This window comes from Oryx dammah, unplaced genomic scaffold (assembly GCF_014754425.2).
Source record: "Oryx dammah isolate SB20612 unplaced genomic scaffold, SCBI_Odam_1.1 HiC_scaffold_24, whole genome shotgun sequence".
NCBI classification, from domain to species: domain Eukaryota; kingdom Metazoa; phylum Chordata; class Mammalia; order Artiodactyla; family Bovidae; genus Oryx; species Oryx dammah.
In genome coordinates this window covers 33,030,751-33,044,821 of record NW_024070208.1, presented here as the reverse complement: position 1 = coordinate 33,044,821, position 14,071 = coordinate 33,030,751, and the positions used below count along the sequence as shown (strand labels likewise).

At 36.3% G+C, this 14,071-nt stretch overlaps 1 protein-coding gene across 3 annotated transcripts in view; it reads left to right on the top strand.

Moving 5' to 3' along the window:
• CDK8 (cyclin dependent kinase 8) overlaps positions 1 to 14,071 on the top strand; it is a 76,322-nt gene that overhangs the window by 35,772 nt on the left and 26,479 nt on the right. For 2 of the 3 annotated variants that reach the window (XM_040266767.1, XM_040266766.1), the window contains exon 4: positions 3,126 to 3,266. In XM_040266767.1, the coding sequence (XP_040122701.1) occupies positions 3,126 to 3,266 (141 nt within the window). Of the gene's footprint in view, positions 1 to 3,125; positions 3,267 to 14,071 lie in introns of those variants that run through there. The other variant, XM_040266769.1, reaches the window with a different exon arrangement.

The window sequence follows — 14,071 nt, the reverse complement described above, 5'->3', positions numbered from 1 at the left end:
AGATAGATAGATAGATAGATAGATAGATAGATAGATAGATATAGTCCTTGGGGTCTCAAAGAGTTGCACACAATTGAGCGACTTAGATTCACTCACTCAGATTGAGATTTAGTGGGCCTACTTGTCATATGACATAGGGCAAATCTCTTAATGACTCTGAAGGGGTAGCATCCCCCATCTGTAAAATATAATACTTTTACTGCTCTTTTTTGCAAGTAAATAATATCCAGTATTGTGTTGTTAATTAACAACTACTTCACTATTGTGAAATATATTCTTCTGCTATTTAATACGTAATAAGTTCTTTAAATATTTTGCTATGTTTTACATCCTGTCTATACTTACTGAATTACCATGGCTGTGCGTTTATTGAACTAAATAAAAAGAGAAAATATATGCAAGGGATTACAGTATCCTGGCTCAATTTCAGAATCTTCAAAATATATGTTTTCATTCAGCTGTAGTTCATAAATGGAAGTACAAAATTTTGAAATAAAGCTAGCACAAATCCCAGTAAAACTGTGTAAAAGGAAATTCACCTTCTGAAAATAGTGAAAGTTTCAAACTCTTTTGCTAATTTCCAGAGAATCCTCATTTCCATCATTTTAACTTTAACAGACTCCAGAAATTGAAACTTATTTTGGTTTCATATGTTTTCGGATTTATTTTTTTTTAAGTTTTTTCATATTGTTTGTAGATTGCTATTTTACATGACTAAATGTAATTCAATTTGATTCAATTTATTTTTATATAAGTTACCTGGAAAGAACTATTTTCAAACAAAATAGACACATGAAATTTTCCCTCTTTTATGAGACTATTGCCCAAGGTTTGTGATAGTTTTTGTTGGCTTCTGTTATTGTAAAAGAAATCTAATCAAATCAAATTTGGATTCTGTTAATAAAAGTTCATTAAATTGGAGTGGCCAGTATTGAACACTCATCATATTCAAATGTAATATAAAATAAAATTATATAATCCAAATTTATGAGAAAATTTCCAGGCTAGTTGATTAGCATGATATGTAATAAGACATAGTTGAGCGTAGGAGATAGTATTGTATTCAACATGGTTTCTAGCAAAACTGGTATGTAATATTTAATTATGTATAGGTATAATAATTATACTTTAATAAATTAAGCTGCATGTAATGTGTGTATATGGAGAAGGAAATGGCAATCCACTCCAGTATTCTTGCCTGGGGAATCCCAGGGTCAGAGGAGCCTGGTGGGCTGCCATCTATGGGGTCTCACAGAGTCGGACACGACTGAAGTGACTTAGCAGCACAGCAGAATGTGTGCATAGAGTCACCACTGGCTTTATCAACTCATGTAAGCCAAATAAGCACTTCTAGTGCTCATTTTAATAAAAACCAAATGATGATTCAGTTTACTAAAACTACTCTTTATCCATTTTATTTTCTTATTTTAATTGGAATATTGAATTAGCTGGGGTAAGGCAGCAAAGGGCAAAAAGAATAAAAAGTCATTTTAAAAAATTACTTATGTGTTGGTGAAATCTTATGGTATGCATATTACATATTTGTTACATAGCCCAGGAATAAAAGTGAAGGTAAGAAATTTCTCCACTGTAGTTTTTGTAGCTATAAAATATTGGTAAAAAAATAATTTGTAATACCTTAATGAAAATACTGCCTAAAGAAATGTATATGGCATCAACTGATTATCTTACCTCCCCTGCATGTTTGTTCCTTTCATTCTTACTCTGGCAGGTTTTAATTTTCTTTTTTTAATGTATTTTAATTTTTTTTTTTTTTAAGCTCTGAGAGCTGCTGGTTCTTCTTAAGGTGATGTGACTTGATTGTCATTTCTTTGGATAGGTGACAAAACAGTCTAGATTATTAAGACTTACTATAGCTCTGTTTTGTTTGCCTGTTCTTAAGTACTTCAAAAAAATGACTGAGAAGAAAATTAAAATAATATCATCCTGCTACTAAAGTATAGATTAATCATGCTACATACTACATTAATCATACTACATACTACTAAAGGCACTAACTGATACCCTTTACCTTCCCAAATATAGGCCTTTGCTCTATATTTTTTCTTTGGAAAATAAAACTCCTTCACTCATTAGTCATTAGTTATTTCTTACCCATTTTCTACTTCTATATCTTAAGAGAAATGAAAAGGTTACATTATACTATTAAATAATAGCTGTACTGTTAAAAGCTATACTATTAAAATAATCACTCCTGTTTTAATTATTTTTACTAAGTTCAAGAATACACCTAGTATGCAGTCAGATACTGGCCAGGAGTCTGCTCTTGTGCGTGTTACATTCAGGCCTGTGCCCAGTGGTATGCACAGCAGAGTTGGCTGCAGCCGATTTCTAGATTTTCTTGCAATTTGAGTGCTTTCATTACAATGAAGACATCTGTCGAGAGTTTGAAACATTGGATCTTGTTTCTGTTGAGGTACATTTATTTGTAAAATGATTTTTCTATTTATAAAGTGGCATTATGTTTACTGGATGTCCACTAACATTATACCTAGAAAGCTTTGCTGGATGTTTCAAGGCCGTTTTTTACCTCCTCGTCTGAAGCATTCATATTTCTAAATATTATATATGACCAGAGATATGTATTGGTTATTTACATATTATTCCTTTGTGCTTCTGTGTACTTAATTGAAATATTTTTCCATCTGCTTTGTTTATAACCCAGTTGTGGTAAATAGGTACCACACCTATGTTATGTCAACCAGCCAAAACTCTCTGTTCTTTTTTTTCTTTCTTTCATTTAATACACATTTTATTCACTGCCGAATAACAGATATTTGTTTCTTGAAATTTTTCACTAGATACACAGGTCAAGTAACTCTGAAAGTAATTTTTAATTATACTTTAAAAATAAAATCTAATTACTTTCTACTTCTTTGTTGTCATTTATTTTCTGAGGCCCTATCCCATGCTCAGGAAATGACATCTTAGCTGTAGTTATTTAAGGTTATTTATGCTATCCAGCAGAATGTGAAATAATATTTTCAGTATCTTTGGAAATCCCTGAGTGTTTTTTTTTTTTTCAGTTAGTAAAATATTATTTATCAAACTGTCTTTCCTTCTTTTCTTTTTTAAGCTTCTGGTGATATTTTTCTTTCTTTCAGCATATAATCAAGTTTCACAGAGCTTCTAAAGCAAACAAGAAGCCAGTTCAGTTACCTCGGGGGATGGTGAAGTCACTATTGTATCAGATTCTAGATGGGATCCACTACCTGCATGCTAACTGGGTGTTGCACAGGGATTTGGTAAGTTGAAACGTAGTTAGGTGTAAGCTAGAAAGATGCACTTAAGAGTTGGATGATGCATCTGGATGTTAGTGCTCTACGGGCCTGCAGACCTTACCGGGGAAGCAGGAATGCTACGGTCTCAAAACTAGCCCAGCCTTGTGCTTCTGTGTGATGTCTCCTGCTTCGGGACATACATTAGCTGGTGCTTAAGAGGTGAAAGAGGCCACACTGGTTTTGCTAAGCTTTTAAGTCTGTAAATAAAGCGTTGGTTTGCTTTACATTGATTATTAGATGCCAGACAAACTCTGGAAGTTGGTGTATTTATGAATAACTTGAAAATACAACCTTTGGAGCCTACTGCATATAAAATTAAATATTAGAAGAGGAGTGTTCAACTGTTTATTTTTTGAACCCCACTATATTAGTAGAAGTCTCTCAGCCAATAGCCTTTATTAATCATGATTGAATACATTATTAAGAAGCCTTGCCATATTAAGGTACACTAAATTCTTAAGACTTCAGATATTGACTTTATTTTTATTTTATATCGCAGAATAGTGTATGCCCTTAAAAAAAATGTATAGCATTAAATTGTTGATTAAATTGTGCTTGTTTATGAAAGCTTTATATATTTAATTCATTTAAATTTCAGATTCCTGTTTACCCCTTTCATATTGCATAATTACATTGTGCTTTTATTCTTTTCTTTGTAAATGTAGTGACTCTAGTGAGGTTTGTAGCAGTGCCTTCATTTCAAGCAGTTATAGACACAGTGCTGGAAGCTATGGCATGGTCTCTGATCACATGTGTACATAGGCAAAGTCTCCATCCTGATAAGGTGGAGCCCCTCTGCCCTCACGTGCGTGCTCTTTGCTGGGTGCTCTGTGTTTAATGCATTCGTCTCTGCCTTCAGTCAGGTGTTTTAGCTTCTGGTTCTTTCATCTGTCTTCAGTAAATCTCCTTGAAATACATTTGGTGGCAGTTATTTTATCTCCAGTTCTCAAGCCTAGAAAAAGCATTTACAGTAGGACCAGTAACACATCAGAAGTTTGGTTGAAATAACTTTTTCTCTTATGCAAACTTTATTTTTAATAGCATTAGGATATTTACAAGCAGTGAATTTACAGAACATAAATATGAAAAATCCTTTGTCTCTTTATGAAAATGAAAATAAATTTCAGCTTTTAGAAGAGTCAGCTTAGGGGAAAACTGTTACTACTTTTGAGCTCCTGGCATTTTTCATGATTTTAAAAGAATAGAATCTGGTTAAAGGGTATTTTTCTCCCGTAGAGTTAATTATGCTAAGATAATGTTGTATTTTTAATTTAAATATTTTCTCATCACTAAAATATGTATGTTCATTAGATGAACACAAACTGATTTTTAAACCAGTATTTAATTTTTATATTAATATGTAATATACCTCCTCTGTCCATGGAGTTCTCCATGCAAGAATCTAATGTATAATGTACCTTCTCTGTTCATGGGATTCTCCAGGCAAGAACACTGGAGTGGATTGCCATTCCCTTCTCCAGGGTATCTTCGCAATCCAGGGATCAAACCTGGGTCTCCTGCACTGGCAGGTGGATTCTTTACCATCTGAGCCACCAGGGAAGCCCCAAAATATACCTGCACTGCTTACATGAGCGTTAAACTGCTTACATAGCGTTATTTCACTATGAAATAATAAAAGTAATGAAAATAGTTTTGAAGTCTGATTTCTTTTGGGAGAATTCTTTCTATTGACACAGCCTGAACAGTTGTCGTTGGCATAGAGACACTGTCAAGCAGGTCATTTCAGAAGTCTGTGTTGGTGGTGCCCTGGGAGACAGGGGGCGTGGAGCAGTGCACCCAGGTGCAGGTAACAAAGGAATGCACTGTCTGCAGCTGACTTAAAAATAATAATGAAACAAACTAAAAGTAGTGACACTTTTATTATTACCAGATACTGGCAATTGTGAACAGTATCGGGGTAAAATATTCTGTTCACTGAAGCAAATCCCTCCTGGTGCTGTACCCCTCTTGCTAGGCCACTGCCATCTGTTTAGAAGTGTGTTCATCCACAATCTTTTCTAAACTGTAATCAATTATTTGTCTGCTGCTGCCTCCTTTGACTTTCTCGTCTGAAGCATGATTTCCTGTAATGCCTATGCTTGGCTTCTTAGTGCCCTTTCCAAACGCCTGACCCTTCTGTGCATCGCAGGCCCACTGAACCATTCTCTCATTGAAGTGATAAACTCCTCCCCTAGGCTGGATCTTATTGGTTCAGGTCCCTGCCTCTTGAATTATTCTTCAGTTCTTGAAGGAAAGATTCATAATTATGGTTTTTATTAAAATTGTGCCTACCTTCCTGCCAACTGAAAATCAAATTTTGGAGGAGTTTGATAGTATATAATTTTTCAACTACAGCTACACAAGATATTCATATATGTAGTATTAAAAGTATTTACTCTGAAGAATATTCTTTAGAAGCTGTATGACATGACCTTTTTAAAAAAATCTTTCCTCAAGCAGTTATTATTATTTGCAGTAGAATTACTAGTTAATTATGTTCTTTGCTCCTTTTCAGTCAGGTTTAGACAAAATGAGGTGATACCAACCTTAGCCGATCTGCGTAGATTTCTGATGTTAAGAATTGGATCAGTTGGTTAAGGTGCTGACTTGCCACATGAAGCTTCATATCAAGGTAGAAAATCAACATAGACCTCCTAAAAACACCCTTTGAAAATAGTCCAGAGTGTTACTGAAGCTTTTGCTTAATAAAATTGGCTTTATTGTTAATAGAAATACTGATTTGAGTTGATAGAGTTATGGAGTTCTTTGGTTGATATGTATAGTTAACTTTACCATTTAATAAATAAAAGTTAATTTTGTCACTACTGATCATTCAGTTCAGTTCAGTTTAGTCGCTCAGTTATGTCCGACTCTTTGCGACCCCATGAATCGTAGCACGCCAGGCCTCCCTGTCCATCACCATCTCCCGGAGTTCACTCAAACTCATGTCCATCGAGTCGGTGATGCCATCCAGCCATCTCATCCTCTGTCGTCCCCTTTTCCCCCTGCTCCCAATCCCTCCCAGCATCAGCGTCTTTTCCAGTGAGTCAACTCTTTGCATGAGGTGGCCAAAGTACTGGAGTTTCAGCTTTAGCATCATTCCTTCCAAAGAACACTAGGGCTGATCTCCTTTAGAATGGACTGGTTGGATCTCCTTGCAGTCCAAGGGACTCTCAAGAGTCTTCTCCAACACCACAGTTCAAAAGCATCAATTCTTCGGCGCTCAGCTTTCTTCACAGTCCAACTCTCACATCCATACATGACCACAGGAAAAACCATAGCCTTGACTAGATGGACCTTTGTTGGCAAAATAATGTCTCTGCTTTTGAATATGCTATCTAGGTTGGTCATAACTTTCCTTCCAAGGAGTAAGCGTCTTTTAATTTCATTCCTGCAATCACCAACCATCTGCAGTGATTTTGGAGCCCAAAAAGATAAAGTCTGACACTGTTTCCACTGTTTCCCCATCTATTTGCCATGAAGTGATGGGACCAGATGCCATGATCTTCGTTTTCTGAATGTTGAGCTTTAAGCCAACTTTTTCACTCTCCTCTTTCACTTTCATCAAGAGGCTTTTTAATTCCTCTTCACTTTCTGCTATAAGGGTGGTGTCATCTGCATATCTGAGGTTATTGATATTTCTCCCGGCAGTCTTGATTCCAGCTTGTGCTTCTTCCAGTCCAGCGTTTCTCATGATATACTCTGCATATAAGTTAAATAAGTAGGGTGACAATATACAGCCTTGATGTACTCCTTTTCCTATTTGGAACCAGTCTGTTGTTCCATGTCCAGTTCTGTTTTGTAGTAGCAAAACAGTAACTCATGTCTGTCATCCTCCACAGGAAATAGAGACTTGATCATTCTGGAGCTCTTGTTGGGCTGAATGTAGTAATAAGTACACATGTGCAGATGTTCTAAGAAATGGGCTGGAAAGGAAAACTATGCAGTATTTATGAGATAATTTATGAATTCAAAGTAAACTAGAGAGAGAAATAAAAACAGTGGTGTGTGTAAGGTAACTTTACTCTTTCTTTGTGACTACATCCTTCCCCTCTCTTGTATTCTCCTCTCCTTGGAAATGAAAGTTGTTTGACTAGCAGTCTGTAGTCCTGGTTCTGGCATTACCAGCTGTATTAATCATTGTTCTCCAGAGAGTGAGAATGGGTCTGTGTAGAGAGAGCTGGATCTGTGTGGAGAGAGTAAGGTTTCTCCTAAGCACTGCCCTCCTGCAGTTGTGGAGGCAGGGTCAGTCCAGAAGCTGCAGGTCAGGCTGGCAGGTTTGGCAGACCCAAGGCAAGAGTTGCAGTTGAGTCCAGAGTCAGTCCACTGGCAGAATTCCTTCTTGTTTCAGAGTGAGGCCCACCCACGTTATGGAGGGTGATCCCACTTAACTCAGAGTCCACAAATTTAAATGTTAATCTCATTCAAAAACACCTTGATAGAAACATCCAGAATACTCTGAGCACTATGGTCCAGCCAAGGTGACACCTAGAATAGCCATCCTATTTAAACGGGTCGACTGAGACACATGCAACGTGGGAAAAGGTATTTCAGGGTTGTGTTGTCCATATTCTCCCCCACCCCAGCCCCCCAATTATCTGCTTACATAAAATAGGAGGGTTTTGTTGAGTTAAGGAATATTAAGGGTTTTTTTTTGTTTGTTTGTTTGTTTGTTTTGCCATATGTCCTGTAAAGAGAAACTAAGTGTGAAATATTAGGAAAGCTTCAAGTAAAGATATGTTTTAGTAACTCAAAATAAGGACAAGTTTGAAGTCCATTAGCCTGATTGGTTGGTGGTTTTTTCCTGAGCCCAGTCTAGTAAAAAGCTTGAAGCATAAAAATCATATTCGATCCTTTTTGTGTAGAAGCCAGGCTTGATCCAGCAGTGGTGACTGAACTCCCCTTTGAGTTAGAGCACATGGGCAAGGGTGTAACCACCAGTAACTTCATTGTGACCTATTTGAGGATGTCCAGCCAGTTCAATGTCTACGGTCTATCAGTGGAAATGATTATTTTTTTAATAAAACTTTCTAAATTTTGTTGTCGTTTTCTTGTGCAATTGTGAAATTTCAAACTCAGTAATTTTTCTCTTCCTAGGAAAAATTCTGTGATAGATTAAGAATTTGAAAAACACTTCTCACTAGTATGCATGCTGCCAAATTGAAGATTAAAAACACCACTATGGTCTGGCTCCAGTCTCCTGTTTTTCTTTTATCTCATTCTTTATATTTATTTTCCTGTCAACCCAGAGGTTGTCCTGCCTGTCTAAATGCCTTCCTCCCTTCATCTCCAGCATTTGAAATTCTACTCATCCTTTAAAGCTCTGCTCCTGCTACCTCATCAGAAAAGCCCCTAGCACCCACCACCTTAGTCACACTAGCTGAGAGTGAGAATGTTTACTTCTAAACCCTGTAGCATTATTTTAAACTACCCCTGGGGTGCTTACTAGTTGGGTAATTGTACTCCTCTGTCTGATGGTAAGTTCCTGAGGGCAAAGACTGGGACTTATTGTATCTTTGTAGACTTCCCAGTGCCTGTGGAATACACAGTAATGTATATAGTATTGCTTACACGGGGTGGATGAACGAACTAGCCCGTCTGTAACAGAAGCAAAGTGGTCTCCAAGGTTATTCCCCATAGCTTATCTCCGATGTTACCTGACACTTCTCTGTATCTAGGGACGCACACAGACTCTGCTGCACTTCTTCCCTTCACTCCCTCTTATCTCTGCTATGATTTAGTGCAGTGAAACAGTGCAGAAAAAATTCTTTTCTATTCATACCACATTTTAAGTCCTTTCAGCAGCCTTCTTTCCACTGAAAAGAACTCAGCTCTTATCAGTTAGTTCAGAGACCATTCAGCTAATGACAGTGATCTGTTGATCTCATCCATTGCTCCCTTCCTCTCCCCCAGATTTTTGTTCCTCCCAAGGAGACCTATTTCTTGGCCCTTTGTCTGTTTGTTCTGATGTTCACTTTATGTCATTTATTTTTTCCAATTTTTATCCTTTAATATTAAGGGTGGAATGTTTTCATCATTGTTAATTTACATCCCTCACTTTTTTCTTTTCAGAACTTCTGGAAGTCCCTTCTGTGTGAATTATTCTTTAATCATTAATGGGGTGGGGGTGGGCATGCCTCTCTTCTGTACGTTCCAACTATTCTGAACTAGCATCGCCAGTGTTTCACTTTAATCCTACATTTAGCAGACCAGGTCATTTCTAACCACAATGTCAGTATTTTAATTTTTAGCTGATAGTTGTTCTTTTAAAATTGTCTAGTGAATTCATTGTTGGCTGAATTTTGTGCTTTTGTTGAAAATATTCATTCAGCTATATCAGACTTAACAGAAATGATTTACAGTCAAATCAAATGATTTACTTGGATTTAAGTAAGTTTTAAAGACTTGTGCTTTTGACTTGTTTCCTAAGGAATTCAATAGAGAGTAGAGAAGTAGTTATTATGACTTACCTGTTTGCCATTAACTTTCATTAGGTGTATATCAGTCCTCATATGGTCATTAATGTGTTCCATTTAAAAAAAAATATAGTATCCTCCCAAATTTCATTTTAATTACTACTTTAATGATTTTATCATAGTGGTGATTAACTTGAAGCTCCCTGGCACATAGGCTATATTTTCATCCTCTTGCACCGAATGGATAATGTAAGATATAAATAACTTTTGTATTTTCCTTTGTAAATTTTTTCCTTTAAGCTGAATTACAAGGCTGTATATGAAATTTGGAGTGTTTTGGAGTATTACAGCTATCTGAAGTTGGTCATTCCTGCCCTAAAACAATTCAGAATATTTTCTTTTGGCAGGGAAGGGGGTGGGTATAGCTCAGTGACAGCATTCTCTGCAAAATAGGTTCTTTGTTTTTTGCAGTTTTTTGCCATAGTAAAATTTCCTAGAAAATAAATGTCTGCAGAGATTTCCTTTGGAAGTATCCCAGGGGGATGTCTTGTCATGTGTAGTATGTGAGGTGAAATAGCCCAGTGGGCCATTGCATAAACATGTTTATAAAATGCTCGAGCTATTTCAGAGCTATTTAATCTGGCTTACTAAAAAAAAAAATCTGATAGTGCTGCTGCCTTGCAGTTTATTTTGATTATATTGGATAACTTGGAATCACTTGATGGTAGGGGGAGAGTTTAACTGTGCTTGGTGAAGGATGAGTTGGTTTCCTAGCAACTGTTCAGTACGATCAAAATCTCGGAGTGAGCCATTGACTCAGACTCAGTATCATAGGGCCTCCTTTATGAAGGCACCTAATTACTGATTATAACATGATGAATTATTGGGGTGTTTTTGATCTGATTCTTCTTATTTGAGTAAAAGATCACCTGGTTTATTAGATTTGCTTACTAATACTAAAGTCTGCAAACAGTAATATAATTAATTGGTTTGCTTGGGATTTTTAGATTCATTTTCTTATTGACTGCTGAGCTCTGTACAAGGAAGTGGAAAACTCAGAAGAAAAGAGATTAAATGACCTGATTCTGGTTACTTAGCTAATTATTTTCAAAGCTGGATCACTGAATTTATGGATTTTCCCCTCTAGGTCAGTGATTTTTAAATTGCAGGTTGTAAGCTGTGAGTTGGGAAATCACACAACACAACCAGCCTTTTAAAAAAATTTTTTTAATGGAATAGAGTAGAACAGAGCAAATATCAGAGTATATCATATGTCTTCAGGCAGGTTGTTGCTTCATGAAACTTTTGTTTCAGTTGTATGTGTGTGTGTATGTATGTGTTTAACTATGGCCATAATGAGTGATTTTCTTCCTGTGGGTTGTGTTCAAGAAGGTTTGAAAGCCGCTGGTCTTAGACTGTTGCCCAAAAGGTACTTTATATGTTTAGGAAAAGAGAAGATCAAGTCTGTAGAAAATATTTTGTTCTAATTGTAAGTACTTTAATATTTTATGCAAATGTATTGAATTGATAATAAAATCATGTTGAATAGCAGTAGCCCTGTAGGGAATATGTTTTTCTAAGTAGGGTTTATTTATAGGTGGGAGAATTTCAGGCAAGTTTCACTTTCCTCTTTTAATACCGTCCTGAATTTTCTTTTTTTTTTTTTTTTCTGAATTTTCTAATAGTTTGCAGTTAACATGTTATTATCATAGATACCTTAATCTTTTAGTAAAGTTCACACATAATATTCAGTGTTGTTTAGTGTATTTGTTTTATGTCAGTAGAGGATGGTTGCTATTAAGGAAAAAAAAAGCCATGCATACACTTTTTTGTCTGCCTAAAAGGAGGGGGCAGTACATTCTTTAGGGGACAGGGGAAGCGGAAAGGACCTTGACACTGTCCAAATGCTGAAAGAAGCAAAGAAACAAATTGATTGGCCAGCTGGGAAGAAAGGAGACTGTGTTCAAGGCCTCTGTTCTGACTGCTGTTGTTGCTCCTTCTCTGTGCTTAGCTTCCTAGAAATGAGTGTTGGGAATATATTAAGCATGTTTCTTTAAAACAGAGCTTTTTTGAAGAAAAATGCTTTGTGATTGTCAGGATCAATCAGTGCTTATTACTTGAGATTTGCTTCATTTCCTGGGAATAAATGGAATCTCCAAGGATTTACTCCAATTTTCTTATTTGTCTAATTGTATAACTAGGAAAACATACAAAATTGTATCCATAAAATTTAGGCTTGAAGATGAAACATAGCTTTTATTGATAAGAATGAGTTAAGGCAAACTAAAATGAGGTTTGCATTACTTTTGGTTAACATCACGAATATTGTGTTTATTCTGTAGTATGTTGACTTAAATGACAGTTGGACAGTTTTCTTTCTTGGAACTGTTTGATTATAAACAGTCCCTTTAGTTTCTTAACATATGCCACATTTGTGTAATTTAGATATTGAACACACACAATGAACCGCGTTCTATTGTTTGTAAATAATGAAAAAGTGGCCCACTTTGTTTTACTAAATAGTGCAGCTCCAGACATTGTACCTGCTTATGTGGGCAGATTATAAAAACACTATGTTACTTAGTTTGCATGTGGCTTCTCATCTACTTTCAGACTCTCAATGAATTTTTTCAGAACCTTGATCAGCAAGATGCTAAAATCTTTTTAAAGTCCCATTTCTCACCAGACAAGACAGATATTCTAAATAATTTAATTGAGCTTTTAAAAAAAATAGAGTGAAGATTATATTTTTGAGTAATCCTGAAAATTGGCTAGAAATAGAAGATTATCTGAGTTTTAAGTCACATACATCTTTTCTCTTTTTTTTTTTTTAACATAAAATGGAGCCAGACCCATATTATTGTTTCTTTGATAGAGGGTGAAATATTAGATTGTCTGGCACATAATAAATGTTCAGTCAGTGCATTTTAGTTCCAGTCCATCATTAGGTTGCCCTAGGACTGTGAATAAGTACCTTAGGTATAGAAACTTTATCCATTTCACTTACTGGTATATCTTTAGCACCCAGAATAGCACTTATTAGTTGCATGATAAATATTTATTGATTGAATAGTTGAATTCTTATCAGTGCTCCCTTCAGAACACATTTCAGATTGAAGTACAGTAAGACTCTCCTGTAACTCTAATTTGAAGTAGCACAGCTGGCCATTGGTCCCAGTCATCTGACCAGCATCTTTTCTCAAAGAAGAGTCAACTGTAGTGCTTGTTTTCAGGGAGAAGATGCTGTGGGAAGAGTTAGCCAGGGAGGGAAGGGCAGATGAGCAGCAATGATGCAGTCCCCCTAGCTCGGTCTCCCTGGGTCTGCCCAGTGGACAAGTGCAAACTGACAGGAAGATTTCAGACCCCCTTGCTTTCAGGATATGGGTTTGGACTTCCCCAGTGAACTTCCAGGTCTGCTCATTCATTTCACTCATTCCTGTTCATTGATCCTACAGTAGCCTGACCTCCCAGTGCACACAGTTGAGTTTTTTGCAGTCCATTTCCTGCCTCTTGACTTTGCTTCTTATCGTTTCTATCACTGCTATTCTAATCCAGGGTACTTGGATTACTGAAAAAACAAGCCCATGATCGTCCCTCCTTGCAGTCTTACGTTTCTGTGGTCCAATATCTACGTAGCAATCAGAATGACCTCTAGAAAGCAAAGTACACCATGTCATTCCCCTTCCTGCAGTTCCTCAACAGCCTTCTAACCTATGAGACAGGTAACTCAGAATCTATCCTAAACACAAACCTAATAAATACAGGTGGTCAGTGTCACGCATAAACATTTTTGCTTATATCTTAGATAAAATATTAGTGAATAGGATCCAGAGGAACATTAAAAGATTACTATACCCCAAGTAAATGAAGTTCATTTCAAGAATGTGAAGATGATTCAGTATTTGGAAACCTGTTGACAGAATTCACATTAATAATCCTAGGAGAATAATGCTGTGGTTATCTCAGTAGTTGTAAATGTAAAACTTTTGCAAAATTCAGTGTTTGACAAAATTTAATATTCATTTCTGATTGAAGTTCTTTATAAAAATAAGGAAGGAAGGAATCCTCTAAGTGTGTAAGCAAGTCAGCAGCTGTTATCCTTCTGACTTCACTGTTACCTGACAATGTCCTAGAGCTCTTCTGGTCTAAAAATAACCTAAGGAGCTATGGTAGGGGTGGCTAAATAAAGTAGGATCAGTACAGTAGTGCTGTGCGTTTATTTATTTGTTCACTGTTAAGTGAATACAGGAATCAAAAGGGCTTTTCTAAGATATTTATATGCATGTAATAATGTAGATTTAGAGAAATCTGGAATTATGTCCACCAAAATGTTTGTAATGACCTAACTCTGTG